We start from the raw sequence: 15,250 nt of genomic DNA on the forward strand, positions 1-15,250 counted from the left end.
CATGGATTCAGTTCAAACAAAGTGCAGCAGCCCTAACTTTATGCTGAGCAGTTTTTAATAAAAGGGGCAAGAAATTTCGAGAGGCCTGTTGGCTCATTAAATGCTTCCATAGATGCAGATTGAAAATCCTTACCTGATTCTGCTTCAAACAAAGCACAATAATCCTGTCTTTCTGCAAAGAAAAATGGTTGGGAGAGGACAGGGAGGGATGTTTAACATGATATGGGCCGAATTTTTGCCCGATACTAGATATAATTTTAGGCTACATAACAAATACAGTGGAATTTTAAAATAACCGACATTGTATCAGCTTTCTTCTTTTCCCCAACCACACATAGCATCCCCGACCGAAGGAAGAGAAACAGGAAATCGATGCCTTCACTACGCGGACCATTCAAAAATTTGCTATTGGATGCTGATGTGCTTCTTAATTTTGTGAATTTGAAATTTACGAAAAAATAATCCTAAAAAAAAAATGTTGCGAAACCAGTTGGTTTGTCATTTTGTTCTTACTAATGCTTAACTTTTGGTAATTAAGAAATTTTTGGCAATTGGCAAGTCACATAGACTATAAATAAATGAGGGGGAAGACACGATGTTGGATAATGAGAAAATCGATCAAACACATAACTTCATTGACATGGGTAGTATTATTGGTAAAGATGGCTGATGCACTGAAAAAGTGCCAGGGTTGTAGTCGTGACCAGGGTTTTTGCTGTTAAGAAAGGTCTGGTAGAGCAGGAAGACTAGTCTACAATGTAAGATTATAGTAGTGGAAGCCATGATAGGGAACGAAGACACTTAAAAAAAAAAAACTGTGGACGATTTTTGTGTTTTAAATTTACGTATTGTATTTTATACCTGTTTCGAAATTTTAAAATAATGCTTTGATTTCGTCATTTCGTTTTAAGGTCCCTTTCTAAAATTATAGGCCAAATTTAAATGTTTCCAAAAATCGCTAGCAGCAAATTTTCGTTAAGGCCTATTTTGCTAAAAAGTGCCATTTCAGTTTATCCCTCATCATTTTTCACTTTCTGCGTTTCATTAAGGAACAATTTTAACTTTAGTTAACAAAAAGGGAGCACGCAAGCTTTTTCTATAGTATTAAGGAATAACTTCTTCCTTTTCAAATCAAGCTAAGAAATGATATGGACTTGCTACAGCAGCATATCCTTGTCATTTCTTAATTTGATTTGACAGGGGTCCAATCGTTCCTTATCATTACTTAAAAAAAAGTTTGTCTGTTTCTCCTTAGTTTCTTAAAGTTAATACTACTCCTTAATAAAACGTAGAAAGAGGGGGATGAATTAGAATCATGCCTTCTCAATAGAACAGGCCCTTGGCTACCGATTCTGCTTCCGAGAGGCAACAGAAAATTGTTGATAGTTACTGTCTGGTGTCTTTTTTTGATGATTTTGTCTGTTAGACCAATCCTCCATTAAGATCATAAAACATAATCAACATATTAAAATTAACATAATAAAACAATATGATATTAGTTAAACAATATGATAAATTAATAAATAATTAACAATATGTTAAGTTTAACACAATAAAACATAATATTAACATCATCATAAAAAACATCATAAATGATGACTGCCATTTCTTGTTATTGTTCATTGTTTTTACTTACGATTTTGATAAGCCTCGGCAATTTCTTCCATTTCTTCATTACAGCACCCGGCTAAAATTTCAATCAGAGCATCCTCGTCTGTTCCAAGACCTTGAATGGCTTCGCGTACTTCAGTAGCCATATAATTCTTAGTTGGAGTCATAAGGGCCATTAGAACGTTTTCAAAGTCCCCTCTTACCTCACTTTTTAATCTGTCAATTAAATCCTGCAAAATAAGACAAATAAATTACAATAAAAAAGCAAAATATAATAGAAAATAAAAGCAAGTACAAAAGAAAAAAAGAAAGGATACTAATGTAGCCTTTAATACAGATCCACTGTAACACTTCAAAAAATGTCCTCAGGCTCGAAAGCTCGAAGGATACGATTCCCTCGAGATTTTTCTCATTTCGGTTTTGTTTTTTTAATTTTAAAACTGACCAACAATAAAAAAACGAAAAATCCCAAAACCAAAAAAAAAAAAAAAAAAAAACAGAAGACTTGCATGCTAGTTGATCCATAAAAACTTTACAACATGCTCTACAGCATCATTTACCCGGTATGCTAGTAGCTGCTTACCTAGGTCTGTCACTAGATATTAATTCAATAAAAAAAACAAGTTTTTCAACTGAAAGTAAGGAGCAACATTAAAAATTTTAAAGGACAAAAATTATTACGTATATGAGGGGATTCGCCCCCTAGTCGACACCTCATTCTTTAAGCTAGAGTTCTATAGTTATTATATTTTTCGACTATGCTGAACAAAATGGTGATGTCAAATTTCGATAGGGTAACTTTGGGAAAAAATGAGGAAGGAAAGGGCCTAGTTGCCCTCGAGTTTTTTGGTTACTTAAAAAAGGGCACTAAAACTTTAAATTTCACTTTGAATGAGCACTCTCAGGATATTCTAGGACCACTGGTCCGACACGATCACCCCTGGGAGAAAAAAACAAATAAACACGCATCCGTGATCTCTCTTCTGGCAAAAAATACAAAATTTTGCGTTTTTGCAGATAAGACCTTGAAACCTGTACAGTAGGGTTCTCTGATACACCAAATCTGATGGTGTGATTTTCATTATGATTCTATGACTTTTAGGGGGTGTTAACGCCTTGTCGAGCAGTTCGTGGTAACAAACTGTAGTAAGGAGTGATCCGGCTCAATAGTAACCGAAACTCGAAAAAATATGGTTTTATGCCAATGATTTAATGCCAATAGCTACATCAAAAGGATTGTATTTTTATGCTGATTCTAAATATATAAGTTTAATCAAGTTTAGTCTTACCCATCAAAAGTTACGAGCCTGAGAAAATTTGCCTAATTTTAAAAAATAGGGGGAAACAACCCCTAAAAGTCATAGAATCTTAACGAAAATCACACCATCAGATTCAGCGTATCAGAGAACCCTAATGTAGTAGTTTCAAGCTCCTATCTACAAAAATGTGAAATTTTGTATTTTTTCCCAGAAGACAGATCACGGTAGCATGTTTATTTGTTTGTTTGTTTGTTTTTCCCAGGGGTGATGGTATCGACCCTGTAGTCCTAGAATGTCGCAATAGGGTTCATTGTAACGGAAATTAAAAGTTCTACTGCCCTTTTTTAGTGACCAAAAAAAATGGAGGGCACCTCCTCCCCCAACCAAACAAATCCCCCTGAAAACGTCTGTACACGTTCCCACGCGCTTTTTTCCCCAAAGTCACTGGATCGAAGTTTTGAGATAGCCATTTTATTCAGCATTGTCGAGAAACCTAACAATTATGTCTTTCAGGACGACTTATTTCCTCACTGTCCCCGGGAGAGGGGCTGCAAGTTACAAACTTTGACCATTGTTTACATATAGTAATGGCTATTGGGACGTGTACAGACGTTTTCAGGGGGATTTGTTTGGTTGGGGGAGGAGGTGTTGAGGGAAGGGGTTTACTTGGGGGGATCTTTCAATGGAGGTATTTTTAATGGGGGAATAAAATTTCCATGAAGGGGGTGCAGGATTTTCTATCATTATTTAAAAAAAACAATGAAAAAATAAATATGAAAAAGTTTTTTCTACTGAAAGTAAGGAGCAGCATTGAAACTTAAAACGAACAGAAATTATTACGCATATAGGGTTCATCTCCTCCTAATACCTAGCTCTTTACGCTAAAGTATTTTTAGTAATCTCAACTGTTTATTCTACGGCCTTTGTGATTCAGGAGTCATTCTTAAGGAATTGGGACAAAATTTAAGCTGTAGTGTAAAGAGTGAGGCGTTGACGAGGGAGAGACACATACGTAACAAAAACATACGAATATAGAAGTTGGTTACGTAAGTTAATTCGTAAGTTGTGTATAGTTTTTACTAATAAAAACGTTCGTAAAAAATTAAAAGTTCCAGTTGCCTTTTAAAGTAATCAAAAAATTGGAGGGCAACTAGGCCTCCTCCCCCGCTTTTTTTCTCAAAACCGTTCGATAAAAACTTTGAGAAAGCCATTTAGCCAAAAAAAATTAATATGCAAATTTGGTTTTAATTATTCATGTGCAGAGAGCCAAAATCACAACATATATTAATTCAAAAACGTTCAGAAATTAAATAAAAAAAATATGTTTTTTTTAACTGAAAGTAAGAAGCGACATTAAAACTTAAAACGAACAGAAATTACTCCGCATAAAAAAGGGGCTGTTCCCTCCTCAACGCCCTGCTCTTTGTGCTAAAGTTTTTTACTGTTTTAAAAAGTAGAGTTGAGATAAAGAGTCAAACTTTAGCGTAAAGAGCGGGGCGGTGATGAGGGAACAGCCCCTTTTTTATGCGGAGTAATTTCTGTTCGTTTTAAGTTTTAATGTCGCTTCTTACTTTCAGTTTAAAAAAACACTTGTTTTTTATTTAATTTCGAAAATAAGGCAAAGTTTCTCGGGCTTGTAACTTCTGATTGGTAAGATTAAACTTGACAAAAAAAATTATTTGAAATCAGCATAAATCTCCAATTCTTCTGATCTATCTATCGGTATCAAAATTCCATTTTCTAGAGTTTCGGTTGCTATTGACCCAGGTCGCTTCTTACTTACAGATCATTACCGTGAACTGCTTGAAAATTGTACATATTGAATCTTTGCTTGAAGTTTAAAAAAAATGGAGTTTGCGACATTTTGAATTCATACTGAGTCCCCTTTTTGTAAATATAATAAAATTTAGTTACAAGAAGCTAAATAAAATTTTTTACAGATCTTGAGTAAAGAACTCGTGGAAACGATTTTACAAGGAAAGGTCCATCGCACGAGATCATCTGTATTCCTGATTAGAACATTGACGTATTTGATTTTTGAATTTCGGACTTTAATTTCGCCATTTAGTTTATTTATAATACAATTTTTAATTTCTCTTTGTGAATGTCCAAACAATAGCTTTATCATTATCTTTAGTCACAGAAAAAAAAATTATTAGAAAAATATTATCTAGCAGAAGCATTTTTTAAAGAAAAGTAAAGAGACAAGTAACATTAAAATCTAGAACGAATCATGTAATAAGTCAAACCTAAAAATGGTAAAATATTACATTGTGAAACCTAAGGAAAGAAGAAATTCAATAAGCAAGTCAAATTGAAACGATTGAAAATCTTCACAAATAAAAGTGGAACTATCATCCCCTTGAGTCCTCTGAAGGGAGAGTTTATTTTTTTGTTTCCGTCAAATTTCTGTCAAACCAATATCCTGCTGTTATTCTCAAGGTCATCCATTCCATATGAAATGACCAGGAAAAAATAATACTGCGAGACTTATTTCTCTTTATCAAGCCTTACTAGCTTGCTAACAAGCCTTACTATCAAACCTTACTTGAATAACTGTTGCTAATAAGAACAATCCACACTTTTTTTTATTATAATACAATAAATGATCTTCCACTTACATTATTTCTATACTTAGACTATGTACATAAAACATCGATGCGATGCCATGTATGTATTTCCCTAGTTTTATGTATAGGCTACCCAGTTCAAAATGGTTTTTACGACTTGTGACTTTGTGGTATAGATATTTTGTAAGTATTAACGTAAATTTTATAATTTAGTAATAATTCGGAAAAAATGTATTAGTAAATTGACTTTAGAACTGTGCCAAGTTAGATCAGGAATGTGTTAATTACGAATTTTTCTATAGATTTCATGGCTGTATTAATTAATAGAGTATTTGAAGCACATGAACTTAGTAACAAAATTTCGATTTAGTTGAAATTCAGTTTGCAGATTAAAATCAGTAACAACAATTACAGATGAAAACATAGAAGACGAACTAATTAAAATGCTGGTAATAAAAATAAAATACATACATCTCCATAAGAACTTTTGTATTCTTCCGCTATTTGCTGTCTTTGCCTGTTTGTTCGTCTGCCAATAATAGAAATTATAACATCTTCGTCGGTTCCAAATCCTTTCATAGCATCTTTAAGGGCTTCAGCATCTTCAGCTGGATTGAAATATTCATAGGGCAAAACAGTAGGAGTACCCTGAAAAAAAAACGTGGTTTTACCGACGATTTTCAACGCGTATATGAACTCTTGGCCTTTTCAACGCAATTCTAGACTTCTTATTATGTTTAGGTTTCTAAGTTTTATGTATTTATTTTATTATGGTTAGGCTTCAACTCAATATTCTGGTTCCACCTTTTCGGAAACAAAGATGCAAACAGAATGACCGAACTCAACTATAAATAACGATTCGAGAATACGAACGATTCTTCACTGAAAAGTGAGTTACAATTAGGGCTCAGAATAACCATGGGTTACTCCGACAATTAAAGCAGAAATGGTAGAGTGAGACATGCTTTATGAGACAAAGACACACTATGATGAACATAAACGGAAGGGAAACATAGTAATCAGACCATTAAAGCAAGTTAGGCGCCTTTATGGAAACCAATTTTTCGTAAATTGTCAGCCAGTGACCCAAGAAAGTTTCACCCTGAGGGACCAGCAAGTAGAGAATACAACCGCAGAAATAATTAATACACAGTTTTTAAATTATTGCTTCCAGTAGCCTTCCCTCAAGACTTTGCCACAGAATACTCCAATCAAAACCCTACCTATCATCACAGTTTCCCAGGTCCAACAAAACTCGAAAAACTAGACGTTAGGAAAGCATCATACCCTGGTGAAATTCTTATAAGGTTGATACATGCATGCTCCCCCTTACTGGCTACACCATTGGCTATGCTGTGTAACCAGTGCCTACTGGAAGATAATTTTCCTGATAAATTCAAAAAGGCATTTATCAAGTGACCCAAGAAAGTTTCACCCTGAGGGACCAGCAAGTAGAGAATACAACCGCAGAAATAATTAATACACAGTTTTTAAATTATTGCTTCCAGTAGCCTTCCCTCAAGACTTTGCCACAGAATACTCCAATCAAAACCCTACCTATCATCACAGTTTCCCAGATCCAACAAAAACTCGAAAAACTAGACGTTAGGAAAGCATCATACCCTGGTGAAATTCTTATAAGGTTGATACATGCATGCTCCCCCTTACTGGCTACACCATTGGCTATGCTGTGTAACCAGTGCCTACTGGAAGATAATTTCCCTGATAAATTCAAAAAGGCATTTATCACACCAATTCCAAAGAAAAACATCACCAATATCACCATCCGATCTCAGGACAATTTCAAAGAAGCCCATCATTTCACAAGTCTTCTAAGATCTTATTTTACAGTTGCTACTAGAAGAAGTAAAACACAAAATCCATTCTATGCAGGTTGGTTTTCGTCGAGGACACACCACAACACATTATCTGGTCAAATATCTTAGTGATCAAGTAGAGCACCTACAAAATCTTGAGGCCCTTGCTAAATAATCATTGCTTGATCATGAGACTGTAATCAACAAAGCCCGTGCCCTGAATGTGTCGCAATTTCTCTTATGTACTATGTCAAGTTTCCTTTCTGGAATTCAACTGTGCGTACAACTCGAAAACAGGGAAACATCTAAATTCCAAGACATCATGTGTGGAGCGGCCCAAGGAAGCAAGTTAAGCCTCGTGTTATTAGTGATAGTAATCAACCAATCGATGAAACAACACAGACAGAGGTGTAAATGTGTTGATAATTTATCGTTAAGCCTGCTTCACTTCCTGTCTCAAACACCCAGTCAACTAATACCCCTGGTTGCAGAGATTCGACATCAAGCTGATCAGGTGAAGCTCCAGCTAAGCCTCGAGAAAAGCTGTGTAATGGGTGTCAACTTCCCGAAGAAGAAGAGTATAGACGAATCTACACCTCTCCAAACAAAGAAATCCTTAAAAATACTTGGCATCACATTAAGTGACGATCTTTCGTTCGGAGATGACATCAGCCAGATCACAGAAAAATCAGCTATTTTCTAAAAGCCTTTGCAAATCTCAGAGGGTTTCGAATGACAGAACAACTCCTTCTTTCGTGCTATAAAACTTATGTCATGCCCGTAATAATGTACGGCTGTCCTGTCTGGCACCAATAGCTTATAGAGAAACACAGAAACCAACTTGAAACAATTCAGAAGAGAGCCTGCAAAATAGTTCTTGTGCCAAATTACAAGAATAATGAACATAACTTAAGCCAACTCAAGATCCCAACCCGGGGTTATAGGAGGCCTGAAATGGGGATGAAGTTTGGAGCTGACAAATGGAAACAGATTTCCTGTTTCAAATTATTTCCAAGACCGAGACACACACAAAAAAGGTTCCCAACTCTGAAAGAGGGAAAAAACTGTTAGAATGCCCGCCTACATACTCGAAGACAAGATATTAAATCTCCTTCGTGCCCTACTGCGTCAAGTATTATAACAACAGTATCCTGAAGCCGAGGTGATGGCTCGTCATTTGTTTTTTTTGGTGTTATGTCTCTTTTTGCTTTTCTTTCTTTGTGCTTTTGCTTGACGATACCTATGCTATTGCAATGTGATAAATGGAAGAATAAAGATAATTTTTATGAAGTTTTATTTCTGATTTCCTTATTTTTGTAATAGTGAAATTCTAGAAGAACAGACAAGTAATTGAGTTAGGTGAGCAAATCTTTAGTAAGTAATCTAGAGTCTAAATTATAATTGTGAGATGATCCTCCCTTAAAGATGGGGAGATTGTGTATTAAGTTAAAAAAATTATAATAGAAGTACCTGTGGTATATTTTCATTGACTCTGTTGTATATGAACAGATAAAGATAACACCATTGATAACTGAATGACAATCATATTATGAATAACCCAAACGGCCGTTAGCTCAACGAAAATGATGAGTCACCATCACAATCCCAAAAATATGCGGATGAGCTAAGAAGCCCTTCTTCTTCATCTTCTAAAAAGCCTTCATCTCCTTCAGTTTATGACTGTTCGCTTTCCAATTTTGTACTTGCAAAATCAAAAAAATTCACTACTAGTGTCAACTTACTGTGGCACAACGCCACCTGAGGACAAAACACAGCTCTACACGTTTGTCCTCAACCCCTATCTATTCAAAGCTTCATTCCTTACCCCCAACCTTATAGTTCCAATTTTCTCCAAACCTTTCCTTAAGGCTTCTTCCCACCTTATTCAGAGATATTCTATTCGCTTAGCCTCATTTAAACGGTCAAAAAGCACAATCTTTGACAATCTGTCATTCTTCATCCGTAAAACCTGAGTTAGCTACCTTATCATTTTTTCATCATTGCTCAGGAAACACTTTTTTTTTACAGATTCGTTTATATTTCTTTATGAAAAAGGGCTTTTAGCTACGACAATTTAATTGGGATTTTGAAAATTTTGGGAAATTGCTTAGGTTGAATGCAAGGGTTTATACCCCAAATGCTAATGAATAAATCAGTAAATCTTAAAACTCTTAAAATTCCAACAATAAATTGTTTTCAAAACTTATTTATTGGTGATGGTGTTTTCTTGCCGAGTTTGCAGAGAGTTTTTAAGAAAAGTGACGCCGAGACCTTATTGACATACATTTTTAGAGCTGCACATAGCAGATGATAATTGTCCTAAAAGCAACGTTCTAGTTAACGTTGTTAAAGTTAAAGCAACGTTGTTAAAGTTACTGCAACGTTGTTAAAGTTAAAGCAATGTAGTTAAAGCAACGTTCATCGTTCTAGTAAAGCATTCTTCGAAAGGAAACACTGCAATAACAAAAAGATATTACCGTTGGATTTCCCAATCAACAGTCTTTCCCAATGACAGTTGTCTGTCATTTTCAATGACTGTTGACTGTCATTGAAAATGACAGTTGTGCCCCATCCTCCTTATTGATGTCACCCATTGTTTTTCATTGCTTTTATCTTCTCGCATCTCTTCGTTGAAGGTATTTTTATTCCTAAATAGCTGTATAGCATCAGATCGCTGTGAAATGGTGAGAGCAGTTGGATCAAAATTGTGTTTAACATGAGCTAAGAGCTCTTATGGCACTTGTGACGAGGTAGCCAAGAGCTCATATGTTATGAGCTCTAGCAAAATTCTAAGAATCAATAGATTGATTTAAAAGGACAATGAGAGGCTTAATGCCGGTCGGGATTTAAAATAAGAGCTCTGAGTCACGAGGTCCTTATAAATATCAAAATTCATAAAGATCTGATCACCCACTCGTAATTTAAAAATACCTCGATTTTTCTAGTTTTTCCTCTCCCTTCAGCCCCTCATATGGTCGAATCGGGGAAAACGACTTTATCAAGTCAATTTGTGCAGCTCCCTGACACGCCTATCAATTTTCATCGTCCTAGCACGTCCAGATGCACCGAACTCGCCAAAGCACAGAACCCCACCACCTAACTCTACCAAAGAGAGTGGATCCAGTCCGGTTACATCAATCACATATCTACGACATTTATGAGCGTTTTCCAAGATTTCCGGTTTCCCCCTACAACTCTCTTCAATGTCAAAAGGTCTAGTCGGGATTTGAAATAAGAACTCGGAAACATGTGTTCCTTCTAAATATCAAATTTCATTGAGATCCGGTCACCCGTTCTTAAGTTAAAAATACCTCAATTTTTCTGATTTTTCCAAATTAACAACCCCCAGCTCCCTCAAAGAGAATGGATCCGTACTAATTATGTCAATCTCTTATCTATAACTTGTGCTTATTCTTCCCATTAAGTTTCATCCCGATCTCTCCACTCTAAGGGTTTTCTAAGATTTCCGGTTTCGAATATTTCTGTTTCCCCCTCCAACCCTCTATGTCCCTGGATCCGATTCGAATTGAAAATGGAGTATCTGAGACATAAGATTCTTCCATATATTAAGTTTCATTAAGATCCGATCACCCATTCGTAAGATACCTAGATTTTGATGTTTTCCAAGAATTCCGGTTTCCCCCTCCAACTCCCTTCAATGTCACTGGATCTGGTCAAAATTTAAAATAAGAGTTCTAAAGCACAAGATCCTTCTAGATATCCAATTTCTTTAAGATCTGATCACCCGTTCGTAAGTTACAAAAACCTCAATTTTTCCGAATTACTCCCCCCCCAACTCCACCAAAGAGAGTGGATCCGGTCCGGTTATGTCAGTCACCTATCTTGGACTTGTGCTTATTCTTTCCACCAAGTTTCATCCTAATCTCTCCGCTTTAAGCGTTTTCCAAGATTTCCAGTCCCCCCCCCCCCTAATGACACTGGATACGGTCGGAATTTAAAATAAGAGATCCGAGTTTCGAGGTCCTTCTAAATATGAAATTTCATTAAGATACGATCACTCTTTCGTAAGTCAGAAATACCTCATTTTTTCTAATTTTTTGGAATTAACCCCCCCCCCCAACTCCGCCAAAGAGAGCAGATCCGTTCCGGTTATGTCGATCCCATATCTATGACTTGTGCTTATTTTTCACACCAAGTTTCATCCCGATACCTCCACTCTAAGCGTTTTCCAAGATTTTTGGTTCCGCCCCCCAACTTATCCTTCATCGGATCCGGTCAGGATTTAAAATAAGAGCTCTCAGACACGATATCCTTCTAAGCATCAAATTTTATTAAGATTCGATCACTTTTTCGTAAGTTAAAAATACCTCATTTTTTATTTTTTCAGAATTAACCCTCCTCTCCCAACTTCCCCAAAGAGAGCAGATCCGTTCCGGATTTTCAATCACGTATCTAGGACTTTTGAATACTTTAACCACCAATTTTCATCCCGATCCCTTCACTCTAAGCGTTTTCCAAGATTTTAGGTCCCCCCCCAACTCCCGCGAATGTCACCCGATCCAGTTAAAATAAGAGCTCTGAGACACGATATCCTTCCGAAAATCAATTTCATCAAGGTCCGATCACTCCTTCATAAGTTCAAAATACCTCATTTTTTCTGATTTTTCAGAATTAACCCTCCCCATCCCAACTCCCCCAAAGAGAGAGGATCCGTTCCGGTTATGTCAAACACGTATCTAGGACATGTGCTTATTTTTCCCATCGAATTTCATCCCGATCCCTCAACTCTAAGCGTTTTCCGAGATTTTAGGTTCCCCCCCTCATTTCCCCCGAGTGTTACCAGATCCAGTCGGGATTTAAAATAAGACCTTTGAGACACGATATTCTTCTAAACTTCAAATTTCATTAAGATCCGATCACTCCTTCGTAAGTTAAAAATACCTCATTTTTTTCTAATTTTCTGAATTAACCCCCTCCCCCCAACTCCCCTAAACGGAGCAGATCCGTTTCGGTTATTCCAATCACGTATCTAGGACTTCTGATAATTTTTCCCACCAAGTTTCATCCTGATCTCTCCATTCTAAGCGTTTTCCAAGAATTTAGGTTCCCCCCAACTCCCCCCAATGTCACCGGATCTGGTCGGTACTTGAAATAAGAGCTCTGAGACACGATATCCTTCCAAACATCAAATTTCATTAAGATCCCATCACCCGTTCGTAAGTTAAAAATACTTCATTTTTTTTCGAATTAACCTAACCCCCACTCTGCCCCTCCCCTAGATGGTCAAATCAAGAAAAAGACTATTTTTAATTTAATCTGGTCTGGTCCTTGATACGTCTGCCAAATTTCATCGTCCTAGCTTACCTGGAAGTGCCTAAAGTAGCAAAACCGGGACAGACAGACCGACAGACTGACAGACCGACAGAATTTGCGATCGCTATATGTCACTTGGTTAATACCAAGTGCCATAAAATGATTTAAAAACATTTACAACAAGTTTTTAAAAATTTAAAAACAAGGATAAAAATGGAAGGATCTTTTCATTAATAGAAACATTTGGAATATTAAAAAGTGATTATTTCATTATAATTATCTTTTTTTGTAGTTTTGCATATAGCATATGGCCATATCTGGCCCAAATAGGAAGCTGGCACTTTCGTCACAGTAGTGACCATCATACTTGGAAAGACTGTTGGCTGAGGAACCAAATGTTAATATAATTGGTGCAGATCGGTGGGGGGGGGGGTTCCTGGGCTTCCTATATTTCCCCCGCCCCTTGATTTAAAAAACTAACTTTTCGGGGTTTTAAAAATGCCTTTTTCGGCATTTTCATTGAAAACTAAAAAATAACATTTTGTCCTCCCGCAGATTTAGAAAAATACATTTTGTCCCCCATAAATTATTGTGAATTGACGCAACTGTGTACTTCCCTCAGTTTCCTTCAGAAGTCCATAGAATGAAACGTTACCGTCCCTAGGATTTAAGAAAAAATTAATTTTTCTTAATTTTGACAAATGTCCGAATCAGCTTCATTACTTTTGCTGCAATATAAATTCGCTTTAGGTTATCCACCAACGACACTCCAGTTAAGGTCAAACACTTCCTAGTAAACAAAGTGGCAGCTATAACTGGTAAAACACAGATCCAAAAAGTACTTACTCGGACCATGATTAATTTTCACGTTTTGATAACTCCAAAAGGTCCCTTGGAAAGAAATAAACTGACTAAAAATTTCCAACGACCATTTTGCTTTTATTTTCTATTGGGCATACAATAGTACGTCATTGATAACAAAAAGTGTCATCATTTTAATATCTTTGTTGCAACGGTACAAACTTATCTTTAAAAGCGGAAATATGATAAAATTCCCAATATCACAAGAAAATTCTTTAAGCTTAGTCTAATAATTTTATATTTTATATGTTTCCCTCAATTATGTTTAAACTGGATATTAAAGTGGTAGATGTGAAACAAATTCGGAACCAAACATTAGAATTGCTTATGGCTTACATCCAGTGTAAATTTCCTCGAGACATTACTCAGGGTGGCCGACATTACGCACACGTATCACAATTATTTTAAAACATACTCCCCCCCCCCCTCAGTATCCCTATCCTAGACCAGTCCGTTTGCGCACTGTCAATTTACATGCACATTTATGGCGGGTCTTAGAGACTGTATTAGAAGTCCCAATTTCGGACCTGAAGGATCGTGAACAGTGATGTTGATGATTTGAGACAAATTATATTGGTCTTATGACCAAAATAGTGCCACTAATTATCGTACAATTATAGCATGCTGCGTTGGTTTCCATTTCACAGACAAAATTTTAGAATAAAATGAAAATCAAGCAATTATTTTTTCGCTCATGTCTTACCCTCTTTCAGAAGCGTCTTAGAAAGTTTGAACGCTGTTTTCTCGTTGGTGATTAGTTTTGAAATTTACATAAATTTCATTTTCTGTCGCGTTTGCGTTCAACGAAATTCACTTTTCATTTGTACTTGGCTATCCCTAATATATTGGGATAGTCAAATTATTATTATATTTATTATCTAAATTATCATCTAATTATTATCTTATCTGAAATTATTATCTAATTATTTTTGTCTAATAATTTTATTCAAATTATTATCTAATAATTATGATCCCTAATATTGGGAGGAGTTTCAAAATTTACAAGAAAAGCAAAAGTTGACCAGGGGTATACAACCATTGGATAAAAATATAAAGTTTTGAGCGTGCCATGAAATATCCAAGCATGCCACAATATACCAGAACCTTTAAATTGCGCCAAACACAATAAAATTGTACCGTGATGGTAACGTTGACCATGAAATGGCTTTTGAATGGATGAAAATGAGCGTATTTTATCACTTTCAACTATTCAGAGGCGTTTCCCACTGGTTTACAGTAACTGAAAGGAAAAATAGTTTTCTTCTAATTTGAGATATATGGTTCAAATTTGAGACAGATCGCCAGAAAACTTATACGGGGGGAGGGGGTCAGGCAAATGAGACTTGCAGAGCACATTCGCCACCCTTGAATCATTTACAATTTTAAGTATCGACATTTAAGGACTGTGGACATCAAGGTAATATATAGAAAAGCTTACCCATACGAGATGCTGTCAGAGCAGACACTAAAAGCCTCAGAAACCCTGAACAAAATGGCTGTAGTTCTCTGTAAACCAGATAAGACCCAAGACTACAATGTTCCTTAACTTCTTTATGACTTCAGATGAGCAAGAGTGCCGCCAGGAATTTTTCCAGGGGGGATAAGAACCATGAGAAATCACAAAATGGATCTTGTCAACTGGAATGTTTTTGTGACTTTATTATTGTGACTTTAAAGAGAATTGCAGTTCCAAAAATACATAAATACGAAAATAAGCTAATTAGCCAGTCCAATTCCTTTTTAGAAGCTTCCTAAAGAACGAAGTGAATTTAAGACAATTATTGGATTCAATAAAGGCGTCACTGAAGAGGTCAGATTTCATCCTTAGCTGTTCCGTAACTAATTCGTGGACAACTAT

The 15,250-nt window shown here is 36.1% G+C and overlaps 1 protein-coding gene across 1 annotated transcript in view; it reads right to left on the reverse strand.

Moving 5' to 3' along the window:
- The window catches only part of LOC136034391 (annexin B9-like), a gene marked incomplete in the record, with an annotated part of 27,913 nt that extends 14,408 nt beyond the window's left edge, over positions 1 to 13,505 (reverse strand). Inside the window, 3 exon segments of the mRNA XM_065715538.1 lie at positions 1,637 to 1,841; positions 5,912 to 6,088; positions 13,378 to 13,505. Of these exon segments, the coding sequence (XP_065571610.1) occupies positions 1,637 to 1,841; positions 5,912 to 6,088; positions 13,378 to 13,386 (391 nt within the window).
- Positions 13,506 to 15,250: the final 1,745 nt, after the last annotated feature.

The sequence above is a fragment of the Artemia franciscana genome, chromosome 13, assembly GCF_032884065.1.
Source record: "Artemia franciscana chromosome 13, ASM3288406v1, whole genome shotgun sequence".
In the NCBI taxonomy this organism is placed as follows: Eukaryota; Metazoa; Arthropoda; class Branchiopoda; order Anostraca; family Artemiidae; genus Artemia; species Artemia franciscana.